This window comes from Cryptotermes secundus, unplaced genomic scaffold (assembly GCF_002891405.2).
Source record: "Cryptotermes secundus unplaced genomic scaffold, Csec_1.0 scaffold1084, whole genome shotgun sequence".
Classification (NCBI taxonomy): Eukaryota; Metazoa; Arthropoda; class Insecta; order Blattodea; family Kalotermitidae; genus Cryptotermes; species Cryptotermes secundus.
In genome coordinates this window covers 1,001,492-1,023,913 of record NW_019724603.1, presented here as the reverse complement: position 1 = coordinate 1,023,913, position 22,422 = coordinate 1,001,492, and the positions used below count along the sequence as shown (strand labels likewise).

The 22,422-nt window shown below is 41.8% G+C and overlaps 1 protein-coding gene across 1 annotated transcript; it reads right to left on the bottom strand.

The window, feature by feature from the left end:
* LOC111862532 (proliferation-associated protein 2G4) lies at positions 1-22,422 on the bottom strand. Its single transcript, XM_023848015.2, has 9 exons — positions 22,072-22,422; positions 19,761-19,889; positions 19,491-19,596; positions 18,363-18,525; positions 9,651-9,872; positions 7,550-7,772; positions 5,151-5,278; positions 1,579-1,642; positions 1-415 (listed from the first exon to the last, which is right to left on the bottom strand). The coding sequence occupies exons 1-8, from the start codon at positions 22,163-22,165 to the stop codon at positions 1,622-1,624; spliced, it is 1,086 nt and encodes a 361-aa protein (XP_023703783.1). The 5' UTR covers positions 22,166-22,422; the 3' UTR covers positions 1-415; positions 1,579-1,621.

Genomic DNA, 22,422 nt, shown 5'->3' with positions numbered 1-22,422 from the left:
TGTCAGGCACTTAACAAGTTTAATTATTTATTCTATTACATACAAATGAGTTTTTCTATATAAGCTATATATGAAATATATCTTCAGCATCCAAAATACTCAAAAAATTGTTTTTAAATTTCTTTTGCTACACATCATACATAAACATATAATCACATAATACTGAATGTCCCTGAGTGAGATGCCCCAAGAAAGGGTACAAAATAGTAACATGTTGACATAGATTATCATGAACTTGGGGGGCATGGAAGTGAAAAGAATACATTTATACCTGATTTACATGCTACTACACGATGCCATCTCCAGCGCTGTCAAGTATATTAATGTAAACAGGTTTCATGGTTACCAATGTGTCCTGCTGAACAAGTTCCTCTTATTCAGGAAGCGATATATGACAAAGAATAAAAAGGAACTCCTGCAACAGAACCACCAATATACATACTCATATAGCCAGTCACTCTGCACTCGTTTTATGAATGACAGTGAAAAAATAAAATTTCTTGAACCATTTATTACCATTAATTTGTTCCATTATTTACTGCTCTCCTGTCATATTAAAAAAATGTGAATTCCTTATATACAGAAAACTAGATGGTACCCTCCTTCCCATTATTCATATTATATATAACGTCTTCATAAATTATAACATAAGATGACTAAAGGGATACCGAGAACTGGCAACACAGCATAAACACTGCACATCTGTATCATTAATTTCACTGAAATCAAAATTGTAAGATTAAATTCAACAATGCTTTTATGTACTTGCCAACTGAATTGAAATATACCACACAACTGCTGACAAAATTTAAAATGAAGACTGTCACTTGTAATAATAATTTAAACAAACTGAAAAAGACAACTGGAAAACAAATTTAAACAGTCATAACTGAAGCCTCCTCAATCCCTTATTTAATGTAAAGTAAAAGTAAGTAAAGCTATCCCTGTAACAGGCCGTGAAGGCCCATAGGCCCATAGGGTTGTGAGACGTTTAAGCTCCCACATTATCTAGAAAATCGGCTCACAGACGGCGGTAAGCTTGTCAGCCTTATGCGCCGGCCACGCTTTACTCCCCAGGAAAATTATTTAATTAATTCCTAGTACTCATTTCTGTTACTGGCTGAGTCAACCCCAGGGCCATAGTGCTGCTGGAAGGAAGAGGTCAATTGAAAAAATTCGATGACCTCATGGGGACCTGAACCCGTGACTTTCCAGCTTGTAGCATAATGCCTCAACCAACTACACTACCATGTCCCCCCCCCTTTATTTAATGATCCAGTAAAATTTTGTTACTCCAGACATCATTTATTCAAATAGTGTTCAATCTGGCAGCCACAACATTAATCATGAACTATGATCGATCTGCCCTCATGCATCTTCCCCTAAACATACTGGCTACTGATGCAAATCTAACAACAAGAACCCAATTGCAACTTTCCGATATTAATCAAAGTGGTTTTTATATCAGTTATCATGTGCGTGCTGTCTCACAAATCCAGCCCCATCCCCAACACAGTCCTTACTAGCAAGGATTTACTCTTGTGTTTATTTGTACAGGCAAAGAAACAATGGTCTCACCAGCAGCTGGATGCTGACTTCTCGCCTTGCTATCTGTAGCTTCTTATATTCTCAAATTAGACACCTGAGAAACATAACAAAACTATTTACACACACATAACCTGTATGACAAAATGCAGTGAACTGACAAAACGTGTGTAAGGTAAAGTGGTCCCTGTGCTTAACCAATTAAGCACTAGGCCATGAAGGTGTATGGGGGGAGTGGTTGTATAGGCCAAAGTTTTCTTGATCTCGGCAATAGTTGGAGATGAGTGATCAGCTTCACACCCTGGCCGCTTTACTCCTGGGAAAAATCCCCCAGTACCCACTGGATAGGAGGTTGAGTGGGCCTAATTCACCTTACTAATATTAAGTAACAGAACGCAAGTGTTCTTACTGAAACACTGACGTCTCTATAAATTGATCTACTTTCCAATTGAATCAATTTGCATTAATAGCAACAACATATCAGCACAATCAGAAAGTAATTACTACATCCTTTGAAAGCATTGCACTTTATAAAACTGACTCCACACATTTTTCAAATGTTTCACCATATGTCTCACTACAAAAATGGCAGACATGTTAACCCTAGATAGCTTTATCCTCCAGTATGAAACCTGCTCTGTGTTGTCTTGGCATAAGGCACATCTACAACAAATGCACATTTTTAATAAATATAGGAATGGCAGAAGACAGTTTGGACTTTCATCTGTATCCTAGTGACAGGAGAAGATAGTGTAGGATTTTAACAGATATGCAACAAAAGCAGAAGACAGTCTGGGTCTTGTCTCATGGGCCAGCAATCATCCCACTGGTAGATTCTAAAGGGTTCTGACGACAGTGGACGATACATAGAATTGTTGGGTTTTGGACTTTTACCATTGCCCAGAATTCTAGGCAACAGAAGACAATGATTGAGATCAGCTCTTTCTAAGGGGCCCACTGAGTAGGTGTTTACCTTCCTCACCTGAAGATGGAAACAGATCCAGTTTCCGAAACGTTGTGTCTTCTATTACCTAGAATTCTGGACGATGTAAAAAGTCCAAAAGCCCAGTAATTCTGCAATGATCCCATTGTTTGTAAGTTTCCAATGTCTTTCTTATAGTGGGTGGAGTTGGGATAGATCAGTTGCTATAGCGACTGGCTATGGGCTGGAAGACTGAGGGTTCGGAGTTCAAGTCTTGTAGGGTCAAGAATTTTCTCTTCTCCACATCATCCAGACCGGCTCTAGGGTCCATTCAACCTCCTATACATTGGTACTGGGGCTCCTTCCCAGGGATAAAGTGGCAGGGATGTGAGGCTGACCACTCACCTCCAACTAATGCTGAGGTCAAGAAAATGTGGATCTATACATCCACTTCCCCATACACCTTAATTACCAAGGCACAGGGACAACTTTACCTTACCTTTTTATAGTGGATGTAATGAGGAAACAAGTTGGCTTGGACTTGACACAATGCAGGTTTTCAAGTGTCTGAAACAACTCCAGGGTGATTTTCTATCAATATAGTTGCAACAGTGTGAAAATGTATACACGTGCACACACACACACAAATAGAAACACATACATCTTGTATATACAATACACTTGGTTGTCAACTTACGACCGACTTCCATTCTGACTGACAGGTCGTAAGTCGATCTGGTCGCATGCTGGCCATATATTTATTAACAGTATTTTTTAACCTTTCTAATCTTTTTATCATCTTTATAATTTATTTTTAAAATATTTACATTGTAATCATCTTTTATTTTTCATTCTTTGTGGTTGTAAGTGGACAACCAAGTGTATATATGTTCGTATATGTCCTTCATTTGAGAGACAGGCATTGTTATGAAGACAATGCTCACTTTTCTTTCTACAGTGCATCACTATACTAAGATATCCCTTCTCCACCTAAGAGATAACTACAAACCAGAAAATCTCCATAAAGATATTTGCAAGTATGCTGTACAAGAGGAACTTACTCAAAGAGCTGTGCCCTTCCTGAGGAGCCGCCAGTTCTGCAGCTACTCAAGAATATTCCAGCATTTTATGGAACCCGAAGGTTCATATACAAGGGGAGGGCATCAGTAATTCTTGGCAAACTCAACTGATTAAATACACCACAGTCAAACATGTTATACGATAACACAAATAAAAAAGAAAAAGAAAAATATGGCAGATATATGCACAACAAATGAGAAAGTAAACAGGAATTACCAGAGAGTATGAGCACGAAGAGATAAGGAACAAATACCGTTACTCTTCTATCATAATTTCTGTTTATATGGGTCAGTGAATGAAGTCTCCAATCTGTCATTTCTTCTCAAAGTCTTTCCCCCTCTTTTTTTAAGTTTCACAGTAGCTGGTTAAACATCTTGCTTTATATTATCTCACAGGTCTCCTTTAGATACGTGGTGTGTTCAAAAAGTATGGAGCCTTCTTTTTTCCCGCGTAAACCAATGAAGCGCGGGAGGCTCCCTTCGGTGGAGATGTGGAGGGGACATTCATGCGCAGTCGTGAATTTTTTCCCACCTGCAGAAAGTGTCAGTCGCTGGCAGTCAGCCTATGAGTGAGGACATGTAGTGAGCGCTCACTGGATTCCAGTAAGGTGTAAAATGACGGAACAACATGAGCAGCAATATTTCATCAAATTTTGCCAAAAGCTTGCCGATACCCAAGTGGAAACCATTCGCAAGATTCAACAGGCTTTCGGGGACGATGCCATGAGCAACTCACAGATAAAGAAGTGGTACAACCACTTCAAAGACGGCCGCACATCAGTTGACAGCAAACCGCGTTCAGGCAGACCCTCAGCAAGCCAAAATGAGAATGTTATTGAGCAAGTGTGGACTTTGGTCATGGTGGACCATCGTATCACAGTCCGAGAACTTGTGAACGAGATAGGGTTAAGCATTGGATCGGTACATTCAGTTTTGACCGAGAATTTGGGCATGAGGAGAGTGTCTGCAAAATTTGTGCCGAAACTGCGCATCTGATTCAGACTTTTGTCGCCAAACATAACATCCCTGTGGTTCGTCAGGCTCCCTACCTCCCCGACATGGCTCCGTGTGACTTTTGGCTATTACCCAAGCTGAAAATGCCGCTGAAAGGAACCCGATTTGAGTCGAGAGAAGACATCATGCGGAATGCGATGGCCCAGCTGATGACCATTCCAAAAGACGCGTTCCAGAAGTGTTTCCAACAATGGCGGAAGCGCTGGGAGAAGTGTGTGCATTGCCAAGGAGACTACTCTGAAGGGGATTAGGGTTTTGTACCTCCAAATCAATAAATGTATTTCTGCTGACAAAAGGTTCAATACTTTTTGAACACACTACATATATTTCAATTCTACAGCATTTCTCTATCTTTGTTTCAGCCACTCTTTTTACATGGCAAAACCATGATCACTTCTTGTCTGACTTTATTAGACTTTAATTCCAACTTATAATATACACATAGAACTGAAATGTGTCTCCAATGTAAACATCACTAATGCAATAAAACTGGAACCACAGCCATAGCTGGCATTGTCATACCTAAAGATCATAAGAACTAAACCATGCATGCGTGTTATATTCCAAACTCTAATGACAAGGCTACAAACCTTCCATTCTGTATCACTGAGGGTGTGCTCTGACTGGTATAGCTCTGGGTTGAATGGAAGACCAGTTATCACGCAGGGCCCATCAGGCATCAGTAACACTGTAAACTTGAAATGAGCCACAAATTCACCTGAAAATACAATACATACTATGTCACATTTCCCTTATTGTAGCGTGGAAGATAACAGCATCCCAATATTGTAACAACATTCAAAATAGATCACTGCTTACACAAGACATGACTGGGAATAACATAAGGAATATAAAGCACACTCCCATGTTAAAGAACACTTGTGTTTTATAAGATGCATCTGTATCACTAAATTCCGCAACATGAAACCAATACATCTATTGATTCTTGTTATATGTGGACATACATTCCTATGACCTTTTTTACATCCAGTTGTAATAAAATCACTCTTACTTAAAAAGGAGTAATGCACTTCACAGTCAGGGGGCACATGGTAGTGTATGAGGCACTATGCTATAAACAAGAAGGTCGTGGGTTCTGATGGGGTCATTGGATTCTTTCAATTGACCTAATCCTTCCAGCTGCACTATGGCCCTGGGATTCACTAAGTCTCTTAACAGAAAATAGTACTGGGATTCTTCCTCTGGGTGGAGGGTGGCCAGGGCATAAGGCTGATAACCTCACAGCCATCTGTGAGCCAATTGTCTAGAAAATGTGAGAGCCTCGATGTCTCATGAACATATAGGCCTCCAGGGCCTGTTACGGGGATAGCTTTACTTAACCTCACCGCCATCTGCGAGTGGATTGTCTAGAAAATGTGGGGGCCTTGACATCTCATGAACACATGGGCCTCCACGAGCTGTTACAGGGATAGCTTTACTTAACCTTAGTGTCATCTGTGAGTGGACTGTCTAGAAAATGTGGGAGTCTCGACATCTCACAAACCTATGGGCTTCCACAGCCCATTACCTTTGTTCTACTGCAGTTGTACTTAAATAGGGGTAATGCACTGCAGAGATTAAAATTAGATGGCAACAGAAACATGCTACTAACCGTCTCCACGTCACTGACATGTGCATATGGATGCTGAATTTCATACTTAGCGATAAATAAATGTCTTTAGAAAACTAATTTTGGCACAATTTGTTGTGCAATTTGTACTTCGTGCACTTAAGTAGACAGGGCCTAAAGGCCCTGCAAACAGCAAAGAACAGCATCAGTATGCATGACTTAAGTTGGGGGGGGGTCACTCATTTTATGTAGACAAATATTTCTCTTAGTAAGACATCCCTGTGCCAGTGAATGCTGAGGGATGATACTGGAAAGTGCCAGAGTTTCATCAGTATGTTACAGGGAAACAACCAGAGCAATCATTCTCTCTCAGAGAGACAGACTGCTGAACAGACCTCTGTTTCTGGCACCCTCAACACATCCAGTGTACCAGTCAGGATCAACAGCACCAATAAAATGCAGCACACTCTTCTGGAGTACACATCACAGTCCAGAAGACAAAGGTGGTGTCAGAACTGATCAAAGATCGGCTCCACGTAATGCGAGGAAGAAGTTCAGGCCACTTGTACAGCACCATTTGCTATTTGTACTGGACAGCTTTTGCATTCTTTTTATTGTAGAATAAAATATTGTAAATACAAAAAAGGCCTAGGCAATGCCCATCCAGCCTTCGGTGGTCTAATATTTAAACAGTGTTCTTGTAAGCAAACTGTTTAAATATTATACCAATTGTTCTCTTCACAATGGACACTGAAGGACCACACGATCCAACAGTGACAGGTAAAATGAAGAAATTGTTGAGTGAAATAATTTGTGAATGGATCATCTGGGCTTTGGGACTTATTTCTGAAGTAATCATCAACAATTTTAAGAAAAATGCAACTTCAAACACAGTGACGAGACAGGTGGTGACCGTGTCTGGGAGAAAGAGAATAAGACAAGAGTCAGCACAGATGATCTGTGAAGAAAGTAACGAGTGAAAAGGTATAGTAGTTTCTTCAAAGATGGCAGAAGACAAAACTGGGTGCCTAGCTTTGGGTATGAATATGAAGTTTACCAATTAAATGTTTTATCCTTCACTCCTTCCCAGGATGTCAATGCCAACTGCATGCTAACATGTCTTTTCGCTCACCAGTGCCACTCTGATGTCAGGCGAGAGACAGAAATGCTTTCATTAGTTTTAGTACTCTGTACATTTTTGGAAGAACAGCAGTTGTACATGGTATTCAAATGTGGGAACAAAAGTATTTTTATTCTAGATTAAGAAAAAAATTCATGTATCCCAACCACCACCACCACCACCACCACCACACACATATTTCAGGGTTAAAAAATATGAAATGTGGAAGGAATTATATGAGCAAATAATAGTACGTATGAACTACGAGTATATCAAAGACTGCTTCATAAGTAACATACCAGACTTCTCATAGAGTACTTTGTAAGGTTTAAACAGATTATGATTCACGCATTCCACAATGGCCATTTTGGCCTTCTTTATATCCTCAAAGCTTCTAAGGTTAAAAGGCATGGAACTGTGTCTGTGGGTCACTTCACTATAGAACTTTCGTGAAGCCGTAAGTTTCAGGTGGTAAGTTTCGTCTGTTTTCTTGTAGATGGTCACCTGATTATCTACTCGACCCTGAAATAGGAATTCATGATTACACTCCTTATGACCTCTATCAGTTCAAAAATACTGTGACATGATGGCTGAAAGCTGGAATAGGGGAGGCACTGTAGCTGTTCACCGCTAGGAAATGACTTGGTAAACAGGTTCCTGCAGAAATGAACATGTACACAAAAACAAAACTACTGTTTCTATGCAACTGTGCGGAAAACACACCTCTATAACAATAGAGGAATTGTTAGGAAATATGTTTTTTCTGTTGGGACTGCCCCAAGGCTATGTAACAAGGAACTCAGCTGAAAGAATTGAGGGAATCTCTGGAAATGGCAGTCGAAGCTGATGGAGAAGAGAAGACATAGTGTGTCATATATTGGTTTGTGAAGTGTAGTAACAAGTTGTGTAAGTGTGCAATAAATCCTGTTGTCAGTCCAAAGCCTGTCTATAAGTCACGCACACCCCTAAATGTGATAATATGAACAGAAACACACACAACTGTAAAACAGCACAATAGCAATATTAGAAAGCTGCAGTCCAATCCAGAGTACGCATTTCCCAAATGTGTTCTATGCAATTTTACATATGTCACCAGTCCTTGTACGGATTTTTTACGGATGCAAAATTTGCAGCCAGCGAATTACAGTTTATTTCTTCATAGCATTAAATATACAGAATGTCCCAGGAAGAATGTGCCAGACTTCTGGAGGGTGTTCATGTTAAAGTATGGCGATAGTACCCAAAACACCTATGTCCAAAGTCAGATGGTTACGGAGATAATGGCCAGAGAAGTGTGAAACTTTGACAGGTGTTACACACTTGTTGATTACCAAAATACATATTGTAGCGTGTTGTGTGTGTCACGCTACAAATAACTTCATGCCTTTGTCTGATAGAGTGAATTTATTCCGCTCGCTCACACTTTACAACCTTTACCATTTGCAGTGTTACAAATACTGCTTACAATAACTCGGCCGACACTGGACTGTCCTCTCTGGCGGTTGTTCCAAGACTGACTGTGTGAATGCATTCAACCCCGCTATATAACCTTGGTCGCTGCTATGCAACGAACCCTTTGTTATAACCATGGAGACTCCTGTTAGAACTACAATAGAGCGATTGTTGTTTCTTATGCAACGGTCTGTTCTAGCGTTTCCATAGAAGTGACTCTTCTGGATTCCGGACACGTTACAATATTAAAACTGGCAGGAATATGTGGTTTCTGTAATGTTAAAAATGTATGTAACATCAAACTAACTTGTGGGTGACATGAAGCCATTAAATTGAACTACAAAAAAACTCGCATGCCATGTCATATTTGTCGTTAGGGTTCCAAGCACTATACATGACACATGAATGGCAAGCACTGACGTGACATTGCTGACTGTGCATTCTGGTATGTGAGAGTGTGGAGCTAACATGAGCCGTCATCACCACACTCAAGGACAAACATCGATAAGACCAGTCAGCTGACAGGTAAAGCGCGTGGACCATTATCTCCATAACCGTTCAACTTTGGACATAGGTGTTTTGGGTTATATCGGCATACTTTAACATAAGGAATGCCCTCCCGAAGTCTGGCACATTCCTCCTGGGACACCCTGTGTAATCCCATGGATTTGAATCTCATATACGTTATCTCCATTAATCAACATCTTTATTAATTATATTCTGGTTCCTGCATCTGAACCCCATTCATACAATGCAATACTCTGAATGAACATTAAAACTGTACATATACTGCATAACACAAACTTTCATTCTTGTGTGAGTAAGATGTGGAAACATCAATCATGTCTGAAGCAACCACATGAGTTCGCCTTTCCAAATACAGAATATGTGACCACACTGAAATGATTCACAACACTTCTTTCCATAGTTAAAAACAACAAAACTTACCACTCCTTCACCTGTGCTGACAAGCACATTCATAGCATAAACTTCATGTGTCGCAAATTCATATTTCTCATGCTCTTTCTTCTGTGAATCACTTGGATTTTGAATTATGGTCTTTTTGCCTTCGAACTCGAACTGATCCAACTGGTGACTCAGCATCCCTTCAACAGGCTTGCATTTGTATGCCTCGCACACTTTCTGCACTGCATCTGTTACAGCATATGTCTGTAAATCAAGGCATTTATGGCGTGATCACTTTCATGCATTCCCTTTCATTCTTGGTTTATTTAGCAATGATGTCAATAGCTCTCACTATACAGTATATACATACATACATNGTAAAGGTTGAATTTGTGATTATTTAAAACAGTTTTAGACATATTAAAGATAATTAGTCTGCAATTAAGGAAATAATAAGTGGCAATTGAGGTCCTCATGGCAGTGACTAGGGAGAGTTCTGTCTTCTGGGTTGTAGTACCATCTGCTAATGCAAACTCACCTTTATCACCTGCTTGCCTTAATCTTAACACTGAACATGGAAACAATTATGTCTCTCTGAAATACTAGGGTCTCTCCAAACTATACGGCATTACAACCCAAGAGAACATACTCTTCAAGGAATCATCACCTGGCCAAACAATAAATCAACAGTTCTGACAGCAAAAACTGGCTGTCTTTTGGGCCATATTCTTCTGAGTTATACCACATAGACTGGTATGGTTACCAATGTTCTGGAGCAATATACTGCCACCAGCCTCACTTCTACACTGAAAATGGAGGCAGGAGATTCATCTGAAACTTTGGAATCCACTTACCAGACTATACGGTGTCACAGCCACATCCTCACTACCAGGAACACCTCAAATCTCAGTAGGATGACAAATGGTCCAACAATATTATGTAGGTCATAAGGAACATTAAATGTTATGTTACCCTTTTATGCATTACTTCAGCACAGGTGTCCAAAAGCAACCCGCCCTCAATCTCTCCACACAATCAGCAGAACAACTGGGACATCTGTCCTTGTGATACACCACTTGTTTGATTCCCTCAGAGATGAAGCAAGACTCACTGTCTGCACCCACCATTTCACCTCGGTTTTCATATTTTAACCCTTCAGTGACAGGCTCCATACCTGGCATGACAGCGGCTTCTGTCACATGTTGCCAGGGTCTATAGCCTGCACGCGTATTGCAGCTCTACGTTAACAGCTTGTACTGGCGGCCCAGGTTTGATCCCGGGGTAACTGTGAATTTCTTATGTCACACATTACAGGTGGTAATGATGCCATCCTCAGTGAGGTTGGCCGAACCACGGCTGTGTCTTTGGTGGGGACGCATCATGGACCAGGGATGTGTTGGGACACCTCCTCATGGTCCCTCCAGGCAACGACAGCCTTGGGGTCTGGATCAGTACGAACTACCAGGGCTGGCGGCCAAGCTCCCATAAAGGGCAATGGCATTATGACCAGAGCCTCCCATGCGGCGGCATAATGACTTTTGGGTGTCACTATGGTGTACCCACGACGAATGCGGGAATGCACTCCTATGGGGGTAGCTTTGGCTATTTGAGTTGTCTCCCTAGAGCAATGATAAGGTGGCACAAGCCTTAGGGCTCAACACTCTAAAAACAGTTTAACAAACCCATGTGAAGGGATGGGAATGGGGGACCTAATAAGCAACATCCAGGGGCAACTTTCTCATATTGGTTGCCCTGGTCGCAACCTCATGACTAACTGGTGTCACAATCCCATTTATCATCTGGGATACCCCTCTCCCTCTGAACAGGCACTCTTGGTCTTGGAGGCTTGTGAGGGTTGCATTCACTACAGGACCAAAATACCTAAGCCAAGGTGTGAGGCATCCTGCTGAGGGCTGCATGGCACTGGGGTGGTAATTAGCCAGTGTCTTGAACGATCCCCTCAGGGCACCAGGCAGCACCCCATTGTATTTATGCCTTCCACCCATATGGGGAGCTGCGGGTGGTGACATTTTAAATCCCCGTGACTTGTGGGACCAAAATGAATAAAGGAACCAAATAAAAACCGGTCGTAAAGACCTTAAGCTGAAGAGGGACCCTTCTCCAAGGGGATCCCTACGAGAAATGCTTCAGCAGGAAGCTCGAAGCTCTGGCAAACCATTAAGGGGCCCAGATGAAACCAGAGAACCTGCTGTTGAAATTTCAGCAAAATGAAGGGACAAACCAGCGGTTCAAAACCTGCCTGAGATAAAACCAAAAACTACTCTCCTGGGAGTCAGTCGTACTGACACAACACTGCAGGGAGCTAGTACTTCTAACACACCTGCAGCAGGAGGACTCGGACACCTAGTCTCTGGAGTAGGTGGACCCCGTCTAGCAAAGAAAGCCTTGTCTGGATGCATTAGATGGAAGTTGAAAAGGGCAAAAGCTGGGGCAAGCAAAGCAGGAACTGTGGGCAGTCGGCAACCAGGTATTGCAGGCTCATCCAAGCAGGGAGAAACCCCCACCGGCACCTTTAAGAGTCCAAGGTCGGAGGGCAGTACCCCTATAGAAGCGGCCAGAACTCTAAAAAGGCCCAGGGACCTGGGACTTACAAGGAGGCTCTGACCAATATAATGGTAGCTATCTTCAAGAAAACTTATCCTGAGGATAAGCTTACCGAAGATCACCAGAATTCTATTCTGGAAGCACTGGGAGAGGTGTCACGTAGGACCTGAAAGGGAGAACTACCACAACTGAAATCCTACAGACTAGTGGGAGGTGTACTTATTTATGTATGTGCCGACCAACAGTCTGGTCAATGGCTCACCAAAGCCATTGACAAAAACAGGCTGGAATCAGGGGCCAGGCTGAAGGCTACTGATGCCAGGAACCTGTCCAAGCTTGTTAAAGTGGCTCTCCAGACTAGTGACAAAGCTGCCCAGAATCAGGAAGAGCTGCTGAAATGGACTGCAGACCTCAATCCGGGACTTCATACTGAGAACTGGAGGGTACTCGATAAGCAATCTGAGTCAAAAGGCCAGAGGCTTATCCTATTCGAAGACCAGGACTCCCATACTGTTATACAGAGGACTGGTTACAAAACATTTACAGGACTCTCACAGGGGACTGTTAAGGTGCTGAATGATCCTGAAGTTCAGTATCGGGCAGAACCCATGACTAATACTGTATCTTCTAACTCGGTCTCTGAGGGGGAGGGGGATCAGATCCCCCCCTGGATGACCAAAGCAAAGTGGATCAGGGGACCCCTTCACACAGAACCCAGTCTGAGGACGGGGAGGAACATAAGATGGAAATTCACCCCTCCCCAATTGGAAGAGATCACTAAACATGCACATGCGCGCGCGCGCACACACACACACACACACACACAGCACATACATACACCATGAAATTTCTTCAAATTAACCTACACCACAGCAAAGCTGCCACGGCAGCTCTGTGCCAACAACTAGCTGAGGGTAAAGCAGATATAGCACTTATTCAGGAACCTTGGTTATACAAGGGTCAAATCAAGGGCTTAGCTAACATAGGGGGAACAGTTTACTCTGCTGTAGCCAACAATAATGCAAGATCCTGTGTTTATATCAGGAATCATGTTAATGCCTTGCCTTGGCTGGAGCTTTGATCTAGGGATACAACAGCAGTAAGTATAACATACACGTATCGAGGAGGCAGCAGGGAGCTGATTATTGCTTCAGTCTGACTTCCATACGACTCGAATGAACCACCAACTAAGGAGATGAGGGACATCACTGGGTATGATGCCAATGCACACCACATGTTGTGGGGGAGCACCGGCACTAGCCCAAGGGAATTTCTGGCGAGTTCGAACCTGAATATTCTAAACCATGGTAATGAACCTACCTTTGTGGTCTGCAACAGGAAGGAGCTTATTGGTTTGACACTAGGGACAAATAACATAGGAAACCTGGTAAGTAATTGGCATGTATCTGATGAGCCATCCCTATCGGATCACAGATATACATCCTTTCAAATAAGCAACATTACAGTAGATCAAGCTACTTATAGGAATCCTAAGAGAACCAATTGGGAGTCTTAGAAAGGTAACCTAAAGGTAAATCTGGAGACCATCTCGCGAAATATACGCACAATAAAGGATGATGATCGGTCCGTTGACTAGTTGCAATGGGCTATTATATCGTCCTTTAATTGGAATTGTCCTGCTAAGACCACTCGCAGACCAAGGAGAGCACCTTGGTGGAGTAAACAGCTGAGTGACCTTAGAATCAAAATGAGAAGGCTGTTTAATACAGCTAAAAGAACAGGGCAGTGGGACACCTATAAGGAAGCCCTTGCCTGTTACAACAAAGAAATAAGGAAAGCCAAAAGATCCTCATGGAGGCACTGCCAGGAGATCAATGATGTACCAGGCGGTGCCACTCATGAGAATCATGGCAAAACAGGCGACCAACAAGGTCAGCACAATTAAGCTGCCTAACAGGCAGTATACTCAAACAGGATGGGAGATACTGAATGAGTTATTCAGGGTTCACTTTCCTGATTCAAAATTGATTGATAATTTGGATGATGGACAGGATCAGCAAAACCTGGGCACTTGCCAAAGCAAGACGAATATGACAGACTGGACCCTGGCCAAAGTCATAACTAACCAATCAAAAATCAGATGGGCACTGAATACCTTTAAACCATTTAAGTCAGCAGGAACAGATAGAATTGTACGGGCACTTTTGCAGCAAGGGGCAGAACTCTTAGTTCCACACCTATGCTGCATATATAGAGCCTGCATGGCATATGGTTTCATCCCCATGGCATGGAGGCAAGTTAAGGTGATGTTTATCCCAAAGCCTGGGAAACCTGATTACACCGAGGCTAAGGCTTATCGTCCTATCAGCCTGTCGTCTTTCCTGTTGAAAGCGATGGAGAAACTAGTGGATAGGCATGTTAGGGACGGGGTATTGAGGACATGTCCTCTACACCGGAACAAGCATGCCTACCAAACAGGTAAATCTACCGAAAGTGCACTACACAATGTGGTAACATGCATAGAAAGTGCGATTGAACACAGGGATATTGCCTTAGGAGCATTCCTTGACATAGAGGGAGCTTTTGATAGAACCTCGTTTGATATAATCAAACAGGCCACTGGAAAGCATGGCATAGAGCCTGCAATATGCAGGTGGATCAGTGTAATGCTGGAAAGCAAAACCATAGCTGCTACATTATCAGGAGAGCCCTTGGGGGCGTCTGCAGGGGGGCGCGCTCTCACTTCTGCTGTGGGGCCTGGTTGTTGACAATCTCCTGTGGGGAGTTAATGATGATGGGTATTATACAGTAGGATATGCTGATGACATAGCAATCCTCATAAACGGAAAATTCCTTTCGACAGTATCAGAGTGTCTTCAAACAGCTCTGTACATAGTCCAACAATGGTGTGAAAGAACAAGTCTTCTCTATTAATCCCAATAAGATGGTAATTATACCGTTTACTAGGAGAAGAAATATAGAGGGCCTTATGGAACTGACCCTCTTCAATTCGACGATCCAGCTCTCCAGCAATGTCAAGTACCTTGGTCTAGTATTAGACAACAGACTGACATGGAAAAAGAAGCTGGACAAGGCCATTAACAAAGTCTATAAGGCTTCTTGGCTATGCAGTAGCATGTCTGGTAAAACTTGGGGACTGCAGCCGCACGTTGTGCAGTGAATATATACTGCAGTTGTGAGACCCATAATTACAAACAGTGCCACAGTATGGTGGCCCAGAGTTAAACTCAAGACAAGCAAGGCAGAACTTAGCAAACTGCAAAGGTTGGCTTGCTTGGGTATCACAGGAGCAATTCGAACATCTCCAACAGCTGCGCTGGAGATACTCCTTGGACTCCCCCCACTGCATCTACAGTTGGAGGCAGAGGCCAGGGCAGGAATCTACCGTCTCCAGTGCAGTGATCAATGGAAACCTAGATCCGATGGTTTCGGCCATGCATACATAACTCAGGACATGAAAAAAAACCCGTATTTAAAATGGGGTCTGACAAAATGATACTGAGACATGTATGAAAAACCATTCAGTCAGATTTCCTGACAGGAGCAAATGATAAGACGGGTTTCGGCCCGATAGAAAAGGGGCCTGATCTGGTATACAGATGGTTCCAAGATAAATAAGGGCACTGGAGCTGGTGTGTACTGCTATGGCACAAGGTGGAAACTTAGTTTCAGCCTTGGGCAGTACACGACAGTATTCCAAGCAAAAGTATATGCCATTAAGGCATGTATTATGGAGAATCTAGATAGGAACTATAGAAATAGTTACATCTGCATTCTATCTGACAGCCAGGCTGCACTTAAAGCGCTTGACAAACACCAGATAAACTCAAAATTGGTCTGGGATTGCCACCAAAGCCTCATGAAACTGGCCAAACGTAACGGGGTACAACTGATATGGGTGCCGGGGCATGAGGGTATTGCTGGAAACGAAACAGCAGATCAATTGGCTAAGATTGGAGCTGAACATGCATTCATAGGACCTGAACCAGCCTGTGGCATCTCTACAGCAGTTGCCAGACAGGCAATCAGGGACTGGACAAATATGAAACAAAAGAAATAGTGTGGATCCTTGACTGGACTCAGGCAAGCATAGGGACTCATACGAGGACACTCTACTAAAAGAGCGAAGGAACTGTTGAAGTTAAACAGGAACCAGCTACAATGGGTGGTAGGACTATTTACAGGACACTGTCACCTTAAAGGACACCTCTTCAAACTGGGACTAAGTAATAGTACAACTTGTGAGAGGTGTCAAGAAGACAATGAAACAGCCACACATATCCTGTGTGAATGTGAGGCCTTAGCTTATTTAAGATTATGTCACTTGGGTCAATACTTCATGGAACCAAGTGACTACTTCGACGCCCCCACGTACAAAATCCTACACTTCATTCAAAGCACAGGATTGCTGAGGGGATAATCAAACGGGGAACCACAACAGACCACTGTAGGACATGGTGCAAGGGCCGAGAAGGCAGACCCCTTATACATACATACATACATACATTCATTCATTCATTCATTCATTCATTCATTCATTCATTCATTCAGCTTGTAATTTCAACCACTGTTTTTCATGTAAAGAAATTATTTTGGTATGAAATTAAAGAGGAAATTTCAGGCTATGATTTCGTATATTCACTGTCCCACTTTGAACTTGCTGAGGGAGTTTTATTACATTTGAATTCTTTGAAAAAGTTTTCTACTTCAACACTTGGTGTGCTTGTTACCATACAAATCTACCTCTGCCTAGGGGAATTCTTATGAACTAATATGTTAGATTAATACTGTGTGCGTCCTCTATCCTGATCGAATGAAATGTCGATGCTCTTGAGGCATATTCTGATCAGTGCTGCTTCAACATTGGTATTTGTAATTACGAGAAGACACGTGGAGAATCTACAACTCTGAGACGTGATGTTGACTCTAGAAGTGTGTTATGACTGCTACTGTAGCAAATGATAAACAGTTCACTATATGAAGATATCACTGTAATCCCCTTTGTTCTATAAATATGCATCATGCAGTCTGGTTAGCCAAGGTGAGCCACGAGCAGTGAAGCGGCCAGGTGTGTTGTGTCATGACCAGAGGGGGATATATTTACTTGCAACTGAATCAGAACAAAGTTTTATCAGATTCGGAATTAGTCACTGAAAATGGATGTTTGTGCTTTTCTCAGTTCTGTGGTAAATGACAGAATCAAGAATAGCACAAACATCCATTGGGAGAATAAGCAAAACTACAAGGGACAAAAGGAAAATTTTTGAATGCGATGATAATATGTAGGAATAACACAAGGAAAAGAATAGACCAATTGTCAATCAGAATTCAGTTAATTGAGGGACTCTATGTGAAATATGCTAATGCTGTAGAACACAAAGTGCCGGGTCAACATTCGTCCGACAAAACAGTTCACCGTCTAAGAGAGAGAAATTTTATAAGCAAGATTCCACCAACTGCTAAGAAATCAAAACCACAGAAATGGCATGTTGTGTGTCAAATCTCTGTACTGGTGTGATGCGTCTGACGTGGGACCTTGTGTGGAATGTTTTCATAACTAACACACCCAGCTGAACTTCTAGAGTAATATGATACTATCATTTATAATTTTTATAGGCTTACTGTGCCAAGATATAACTTTAAAGCAGTGTGAATATTTCTGAACGTAGTATGAAAATTAGAAAAACAAAACTCCAAGTTTTCCCAATGTATTACACTTTAAGTGAAATGTTGCACTCTCCGAGTTAATTATTTAAATATCCTCCGGCACACGAGTTGAGTAGGAACTTAAATGCCCGCCGGTGGTGAAGGGTTAATCATGTCACAAGCCTTATCCTTTGACCCACAGTGAAAATTTCTATGCAGTGTCAGGCTAAATGGTGGATGGGAAACAACATTCCCAGCAATCTGTGGAGATGTTGCTGCAAACATTCTGGGAAACATTCTTCTCCTTCAGTTCCTGGACAACAGACTAACAGTGAAAGCTGAGGGGCACTGGTGGGTCCAAGCACTGGACCCTGACTTCCCACATGCATGAAATGAATGGTTAGTGCTTTGCTGGAATGTACATCTCAGTTGATCTCGTGATTAAATGGAGAAAAAGAGGATTCACCTGTTATTCCTTTGTACATCTACGTAACACACCCTCAGACATTACTCACTGAACACTCCTTGAAGAATCACATCGCAACACCTGTGCATACTCACGTCATTGCCAGGCTTCAGGAGGTGCAGAGCAGCCTGTGACGCATAGTGTGCTGCAAGAACTACATCTGCCCGCCGGCCAGTCACTTTAGCTTCACTTGTGACTCCAAGAACTATTGTGTGGGCCACGACTGCTACGAATCCATCCACGTGTGCTCCCAGGTCACTGTATGCCACATTATACAAGACTAAGATATTGGTTACTCAAATCTAATCAAGATTAGAACATGAAAAATGCTGTCTTCTGGGATATGGCGTCATGCAGATATTGTGCAAACCGAGGTTTCAGAGGAATTTATCGCCTCCATCTTTAGGGTATAAAAAATCTGTGAGCAAGGAACCAAGGTGGGCAGGTGGCTGCAGAAGATGGAGGCGATACCATCCTCCGAAATGTTGGTTTACACAATATTTACACGGCACCACATCCCAGAAGACGGCATTCTTCATAGTCACCGCCTTGAAAACCTCAAATCTTACAAAATTAGAATGGTTCACACATATGCTGCTCTTTTCAGACAGCTTAGGATTTGAATGTGGCTATTTCATATACTGTAGCCATATGTGTAGCCAATTAGTGATGGTGATGAACATTAATCACTTCCTGCTTGCTGAACAATACTCTCAATGTCACCATTCCTACTAGGAAAATGTACAGATTACAACTACATTCTATTATTATGAATATTCTCAGGTTCCAACTACAGAACACTCAGTGTCACTGAACAACGTGAGACTGCTGGTGGGGAAGAGTATCAGCTGCCAATTCATCAAAATCAGTTTTCCACATCTATCAAGTTGCAGTAAATGAAAGAAAGCTGTTGCAAGGAACATTCAACAATCATGAGACAATGTATACCACTAAATCGCCAAGAAGGGGCTAAGCATCACATAAGGCGGACATACAGGAGATACTGTTTCAGAAGTTGTGTGCAAAACGTTTGCTCAAAATTCATATAATCCTGTGTTAATACTGCTATATATTCTTTCTCAATACTTCATGAAACACTCGAGAAATCACCTACAGTTTACGTGAAACATGGCCTAGCTTATAATATGTAAATGAAATTATCTGAATAACACATACAGATCTGCTCCTATAGATTGTTAAACAATAATGAATGGATCCCTTACATTTTCACCATATCTTCATCCTTCAGCATGTAGTCTGCCTCACCGGGCATCGGCGAGAAGTAACAAATACAATTATTCACTGACACAGATGTTGGAAATGCAATACCTGCAAGTGAGGAAAACTCCTCTTGTAAGAACTAGCATGAAAATATTCAACAAGTACTTGTTCTGTATTTCAAACCATACAAGCTCTTGTTCACATTAGGAGTATTTTATCTCACTGTACACAGCACACGGTGACATAACTGTTAAAAAAAATGGGTGGCTTACCTGCAATCAAATCATCTTCTTTTTTTGAGACTTTTGAAGTCTCTTTTATCAATAAGTCATCTCCAAATTCACAGATTTCATAAACTGAGGCGCCAACAACACATTTATCAATTACTTGCTTTAAAACTCCTGGAAACAAAACAACTCATAGACTCACTCACTCATGGAGATAAGACTTTCTTGAGAAGCCACCAGTTGTGCAGCTACTTAAGAGCTTCCCAGCATTTTTTGGCACCCAAAAGTTCATTACCATGTTCACAAGAGCACTCCAGTGGCCAATATCTTGAGCCAGATTGAGGGTATGTGAGGTTTACCCGGCGGTAAAGCGGCAGGGGCGTGAAGCTGACCAATCACCTACCACTAGTGCCAAGGTCAAGAAAATGTGGCTCTATACAACCATCTGACCTATACATCCACTAAATCTAAGTTATATACAGGGCTAAAGTAAAAGTAAAGTTTGCCCCTATGCTTAACTAATGAAGCACTGCGCCATGAAGGCACATGCGGGAGTGGACGTATATATATATCCACATTTCCTTGACCTTGGCACTAGATGGAAGTGAGTGGTCAGCTTCACGCCCTGGCCGGTTTACCCCCAGTACCCACTGGACTGGAGGTTGGGTGGACCCCAGAGCGAGCCTGGACAATGTGGTGAAGAGAAAATTCTTAACCGTACCAGGCCTCGGAACTCCAAATCCTCAGTCATCCAGCCCATAGCCAGTCGCTATACTGACAATGTAATCCTAGCTCCCTTATATACAGGATATGATGATAAAACAAATGAAGTGGAAGCAACTACATTTCTTGGCCTTCAAACTGATAGTCGCTTAGATTGGAAAACATGTACTGAACATATTATCCCTAAAGTAATCTCAACGTGCTTTGCTATGAAGGCAGTCACGTCTCTCATGGAAACAGATTTTGCACAATTATTTTATTTTGCTTACTTCCATTCTGTCATGTCATATGGAATAATTTTCTGTGGAAATTTGACAGAAAAAAAGTGTTTTGTAGGCAATTATTAGAGAGATTTAATATTCCACTTCTACCTGCCAAATCGTCCTCATGATAATTTCTTGCAGACAACATGGAAAAATTTCAAACATATTCACATATACATAAGTACAGAATAGAGACATAACCTCTACAAATGAAACACTAACCTCAGTAAATATCTGTAAGGCGTTAATGTGTTGGAATTATGTTACACAGTAATCTTCCTCCTGAAGTCAAATGATTATATCCCAATACAAATCTCTAAGTAGTTAAAGAGTATCTCCAATCTCACTCCCTACTTGGTACAACTTCCACAACACAACAATTTTTAATTATAAATACACCCAAATATTGGTGATCATCAGTGTGGATTTCGACACTACACACCAACTACTGATCTGATCTTTCCGCTTTTGTCAGATATTGCAGAAAAAAATGGGAGTACAATGAGACGGTACATCAGCTATTCATAGACTTAAAGACTGTACAATATTCTGGTAGAGTTCGGGGTACCCAAGAAACTAGTTACGAGGCATAGCTTCACCCATTCTTGACCTTGGCATTAGATGAAGGAGAATGGCCAGCTTCACACCCTAGGCACGTTGGGAGGAACAGCCCCAGAACTCATTGGTTAAGAGGCCAGGTGAGCCCCAAAGCTGGTCCAGATGCAATGGAGAAGAGAAATCTTACCCGGCCATCCAAACCATAACCTGTCACAAAATTGATGTATCCCAACTCTATCTTGGAACAACAACAAAACCAAATTTGATTCAAGGCGAAATTAAAAAGCATATTAAACCCAGGCAATGCTTCCTACCATTCAATTCAGAACCTTTCATCTTCATGTCAGCTGTCTAAAGGCGTAACAATAAAAATATACTAACAGTTATATTTTCTGGGATATAACGGAGTATAGTACCTTAAAAATTTTATCGCTATGGCGTCTAATACCGGATGACAGAACTCTTCATAACCACTTATACTAATATAATACCAATATATATAACACTATAATTTTGCCTGTACTTCAGTATCAGTGTGAAACTTGGTCTCTAGCTTTAAGGGAAATCTCATTGTTCAGAGCTTCTATAATTGATAAATAGGGCCGGAACAGTATACTATGACTTTCTAAGTTTTTATTACGTAGTAATTCACCATTACTAATGGTTTCGAGAACTTTCATTATTTGATTCACACTAGATCGGCCATTTTGGTAACAATCTCGTTTTAAGTGTACAACATCCGTCCATAAGTCCGGTGGGTACTATGTATACTTATATTCAATTAAATGTGCGTCGCCTTATTAATTACTTACGGTTTACTATGTCACCAGCGGTTTTATACTTGGTGACAGCCAAAACTTCGCCAACACCAAGCACATCTTCCCCTTTAACCGACATACTATTCATTCCGCAAACACCAAGCTGAATGGGACTGAAACTGAAGCATTGAACCAGAGAATAATATAGGCGGTACAGGTCGTACAGATTATACAGGTACACCAAACTACCGGAAATAAACTTAGATGAATGATATTCGAGAATACAGTGGCCGCATGAATCAATCTAGAGGACGGATTTTAGCGTAAGATGCAAGAAATTAAAAAAACATATTGTGACATGACCGTACAATGCCGCCTGTTAATTTGCAACGGCCTGTATACACG